The sequence below is a fragment of the Gymnodraco acuticeps genome, unplaced genomic scaffold, assembly GCF_902827175.1.
Source record: "Gymnodraco acuticeps unplaced genomic scaffold, fGymAcu1.1, whole genome shotgun sequence".
Lineage (NCBI taxonomy): Eukaryota > Metazoa > Chordata > Actinopteri > Perciformes > Bathydraconidae > Gymnodraco > Gymnodraco acuticeps.
Genome location: NW_022990313.1, coordinates 2,676,304 through 2,680,971, shown reverse-complemented (window position 1 = coordinate 2,680,971; position 4,668 = coordinate 2,676,304). Strand labels below are relative to the sequence as shown.

Here is a 4,668-nt window from a genome sequence, read left to right as displayed (position 1 = left end):
TTTTACCCCTTCAGTCTCTCAGCAGTAAATATTGTTTGATAGTCTCTGGTAAAGGAAGCTCTTTTACAGCAGTGGGGAGGAACTGGAACCTGAGACTCTGGCGGATGGCGGATGGCACAGCGCGACAGAGAGCGCAGCGTGGGAGCCTGAGACACCATGTCGGTCAGCCTGGCCAGGATCCTTACTCAGCTCCTTGGGAAACCAGTTGAAGTCTTTTTACAGATTTCAATATTCTATTAAATGTTGTCATAACTAATTGATTTGTCAAATTCAGATGAAAGCTTAAAAGACAACAACCAGACACTTTCGGGATTAGTATTGAAAACATTGAACATAATTACAACTTAAATGTAAGCACTACCTAAACTTCATTGTCAATATGCATGCCTGGCACTCTAATAAGTGACAACATGGAAGAGTAAAAAGTGGCTTACTGGACGGCAACAGGCTCTTCTCTGCCTGAGGGGAGCCCTTACAGACTTTGAGGTCGAAGGGCACTCCAAACCTTCATCTCTCGAAAAATGTGGAACTCTATCCATCTGCAAAACAAAAAAGGTTTGTCATTGAATACTTATCTATTTATGTTTACATTCCAATACAATCAACTGTAAAGGGAGGACCTTTGAAACAGTGTGGAGAGAAAAAATGAACTTGCATTCAAAGTAACTGAACCTACCAGAACATCTTCTGTTATCCTGAGCTTCGGATTGCCTTCATCACAGTTTAGAATAAAATCTTCATCCTCTTCATCAGTGTCAGGATAATCCACTAGAGAGTACCCTCTGACAGTAAAAAGCTATATAGAAATAAACACAAAACAGTATGCCTTAAAATAGTAAATAAGTCAATATTGACATTAATAGGTTGCCTTCTGTAAAATGTGTTTCTGCAACAGCACTTTCGGTTAAAACTAATTGCATGGCATGTTCTATAATAGAGGTCTCAAAATGTAATACATAAATCTGTCCATATTTTTCATATCTTTAAAATTACTTGAAATCATTACCGAAGAAAAGTAGATTAACAGACAAAAAAACTGACTGTGGAGACAGCTCTATATTACTGAATTACCTCAGTAGAGGAACGGTCTGTTGTGGATGGTTTGGGGGAAGTCAAGTCTAATGGGAGGCTCTCCTCCTCAACTGCCTCTGGATAATACTGCTCATTCGTCACCTGGAACTTAGATAAAACAAGAATGCACTAAGAAGATAGTAACCATTTATGTTGAAATATTCATGAGCTGCAAACATTAGCTAAATGAAAAGCAAGCAAGGGCATGCAAGTTTTGTTAAATCTGTCAAGTTCAGCATTTAATCAAATACATCATCAACTAAAGTGTCACTCCCCACTTGCTCAGAGGTAGCAGACCAAATTTATAGCAAATCCGATGAATTCTCCAATAACAGTATATGTTGCCACATCAGAACCATCTAAAATGACTTAAATTAATTAGGTACTATAATTATTTGGAGGGAAACAAAAACATGTGTAAATCACGTGTTACTTTTGAGTTATATGTGTCTATCTGTTTGCGCCAAGGCCAGTCTGTATCCCCATAATTGTAGGATATTTCTTCCTCTGGGGCGATGTCTCTAAGGGCAAACAGGCAGAGATGTGGCATCCCATCAAGGACAATGGTTCTCATCTTGCAGTTGGGCGTTTTGTGGTCATTGTTTGTAAGCCTACCCAGTGACTTGTCTTCAACCGATGCATCAAGACTTAAATAAATAGAGATTGAATGTTAGTAGTAGAACTTGCATACTTGGGTTGGATATAGTGTGGAGCATTGTCAGTTACATTTAAAAGAAAATCATGCAGAAAAAAAGATTCGACAGACAAGGTCACGTTCTATTAGGGCTGCACGATATTGAAAAAAACTGACATTGCGATATTTTTTCCCCCCGCGATATATATATTGCGATATGAAAAAATACAGGAATTGAAGAAAAGACAGTTTTTTTTGTCCGCAAACCATCCTGTCTTGAAGTTTTAATGCTATACAATTGGTATTTTTTTAACGATATTTAACCTGATGAAGGATTGTACTCACGGACTTCTGGATCTTAAGTTATCAGAGCAACAAGCTGAGCTAGCTCGGTTATCCTGCTGTGATCAGAGGCCTGTACTACGAAACCGGTTCAACATAACCAGGGCCCAGGAGTTCAAAACTTTTCATCTCAATCAGATCCGATCAGATTTTGAAATCCCATTTTTTGTGATCCAGGATCAGACAAGTCAGACACATTTTGTCCCTGGAGTTCAAAGCAGTTCAGGATAGGATCACCCTGATCCAGATTACGATTTTTCAAGATAACTAGATCCTGAATATCAGTGCTTTAATCCTACCGAGCGCCATCTAGTGGATATGAAAAATAATACAAGGAAGACAAAAGACCACATTGCAGAGACATCTATTGTCCAAACTTACTTTTGAAAGGTGATGGGCTTTTTTTTTGTTGAAGATATTTTTAATTTAATCTAAATTACATTTGTGATTGACAATCTTTGCTGTGATACTTTCATGAGCATAAACATTTATGTCAACATTTGGTTGAAAACAAAATAGGCCACCACAAACATGAGCAAAAATGGAAAAATAAAATGTATTTCCCATGAAGGCTAAAAATGGTGTATTATTTCAGTTAACAAACTTTGCCATCTAATTTAAATTGAAACATATTTTAAAATAAATTGTTCAGTACATTTTGCTCTGGTAATCCACTGGAAATCCACCCCTCTGGTGGGATATGTTTCAATATAAATAAGATGGCAAAGTTTGTTAACTGAAATAATACACCATTTTTAGCCTTCATGGCAAATCAATTTCATTTTTTGCTCACGTTTGTGGTGGCCTATTTTGTTTTCAACCAAATGTTTATGCTCATAAAAGTCAATCACAAATGTAATTTAGATTAAAGAAAAAATATCTTCAACAAAAAAAAAGTCCAACATCTGTCATCACCTTTCAAAAGTAATTGCAGACAATAGCATCTCGCATTGCACCACCACCACTCCAATCCATAGGTGGGCCTAGATCATCAGCAGGTGCGAGGGGCTCTGGGGGATCATCGATGTCAGAGAGGGGGACTCTGCGATGGACAACGATATTGTGTAGCACAATACAAGCCAGTGTTATTTGGCATGCTCCTTGGGGTTCCACTCTCAGATAGTTGAGGCGTGCAAAACGCCTCTTCAGTACTCCATTCAAGCGCTCAATGGCACACCTTGTTCTTCCATGGGCATTGTTGTAGCGCATCTGTGAGGGAGTGTTGGCCGTGGGAAAAGGTGTCATCACCCATGGTAGGAGTGGGTAGGCACTGTCGGCTAATATAACTCCATCCGGCTTGTTGGTTTGGAATTCAGTGAACAACCGGCTCTCTCTGAAGATACGTGCATCGTGGACTGACCCAGGCCATCTCACAACACAGTTGGTGATGGCAAGGTCAGCATCTCCCACAAGTTGCACATTGATGCTGTGCCTCCCTTTCCTGTTGACATATTCCCACTCCCTCTGACGAGGTGCTTGAATATGTACATGGGTGCAGTCGATCACCCCAATGGTGTTGGGCATGTCTCCCAGAAGAAAAAACTTCTGCTTCACTTTGGCAATCTGGCCATCAGTGGGAAAAGTCACAAAGTGATCCAGCAGGCGAGCCAGTGCATCAGACACAGCTGTCACCACTTCACCCACTGTTGTCCTGTGGACTCCCATGCTGTCAGCTATGACCTCATAGAATGTTCCACATGCGTAAAAGCGCAGGGCAATGAGGACCTGTTCCTCTACAGTCAGAACATGACTCCGCAAGGTTCTGCACTGCAGTTGTGGCCTGACCAGATCAGCAATGTAGTTGATGTCATCAAGTCCAAATCGAAAACGATTGTACAGTTCTTCTGTTGTGTACTGTTGGAGAGGTTTGGGGCGCTCGGTGTGGACCCTTTGGCGGTAACCTCTCCTTCCAGCATGGAAGATGTGAACAATCCCTGCCATGACTGTGTTCTGACTGTTCTTTCAGTCAGTAGGCCTACATCAGTCTCTGAATAATAAGTAATTGCAAATACACACCTGGAATGAATGTCCAGATTGGTTAGGGCCTGTGGTTAATTATGTAATTAATAGCAAGGCCAGACCTATACAACTAATTGCTGACCTGACCAAACCATTGAGTTGGAAAGATGGACAAAAAGGGGCCTAATTTTACATCTGCTGAGACCCATGCACTGCTGCTGGGTGTAAGGAACAATTATGACTTAGTTGGTAGCTAACAGAGAGGGTGGAGCGACTAAAGTAAAGAGCGGAATATGGATGGAAGTTACAGACAATGTGGATGCCACAGGATCTGGACACAAGAGGACGGTGGACCAAGTGAGGTTGAGGTGGAAGAATTTGAAGCAGCAAGCTACCAAAGACCACAGCCAGGCTAAAACCCACAGACGGGTAACAAACCACATAAAAGGGGACAATACACAGATGTGGTACTTGATATCATTGGTGGTCAGCAGTCACAATCTTTACATGGAATACCAAACGTTGTACTGGATGGTGAGTCGCAGATATGTGGGATTTTATCCTTGTCCCTATAGAACTACAATTATTATCTTGTGTAATTGCTATTTGCATAGTACTACAATGGCTATATGTCTTACATAGCATCCTATTACTACAATTCT

At 40.7% G+C, this 4,668-nt stretch overlaps 1 protein-coding gene across 1 annotated transcript; it reads right to left on the bottom strand.

Moving 5' to 3' along the window:
- Positions 1-2,965: 2,965 nt before the first annotated feature.
- On the bottom strand, positions 2,966-3,988 carry LOC117550459 (putative nuclease HARBI1). The gene has a single exon (XM_034222895.1). It carries the CDS (start codon positions 3,986-3,988, stop codon positions 2,966-2,968), a length of 1,023 nt encoding a protein of 340 aa, XP_034078786.1.
- Between the last annotated feature and the right edge of the window lie 680 nt (positions 3,989-4,668).

Excerpts from the sequence above, each read along its gene's own strand:
- LOC117550459 (XM_034222895.1), bottom strand. The coding sequence starts at position 3,988 with ATGGCAGGGATTGTTCACATCTTCCATGCTGGAAGGAGAGGTTACCGC.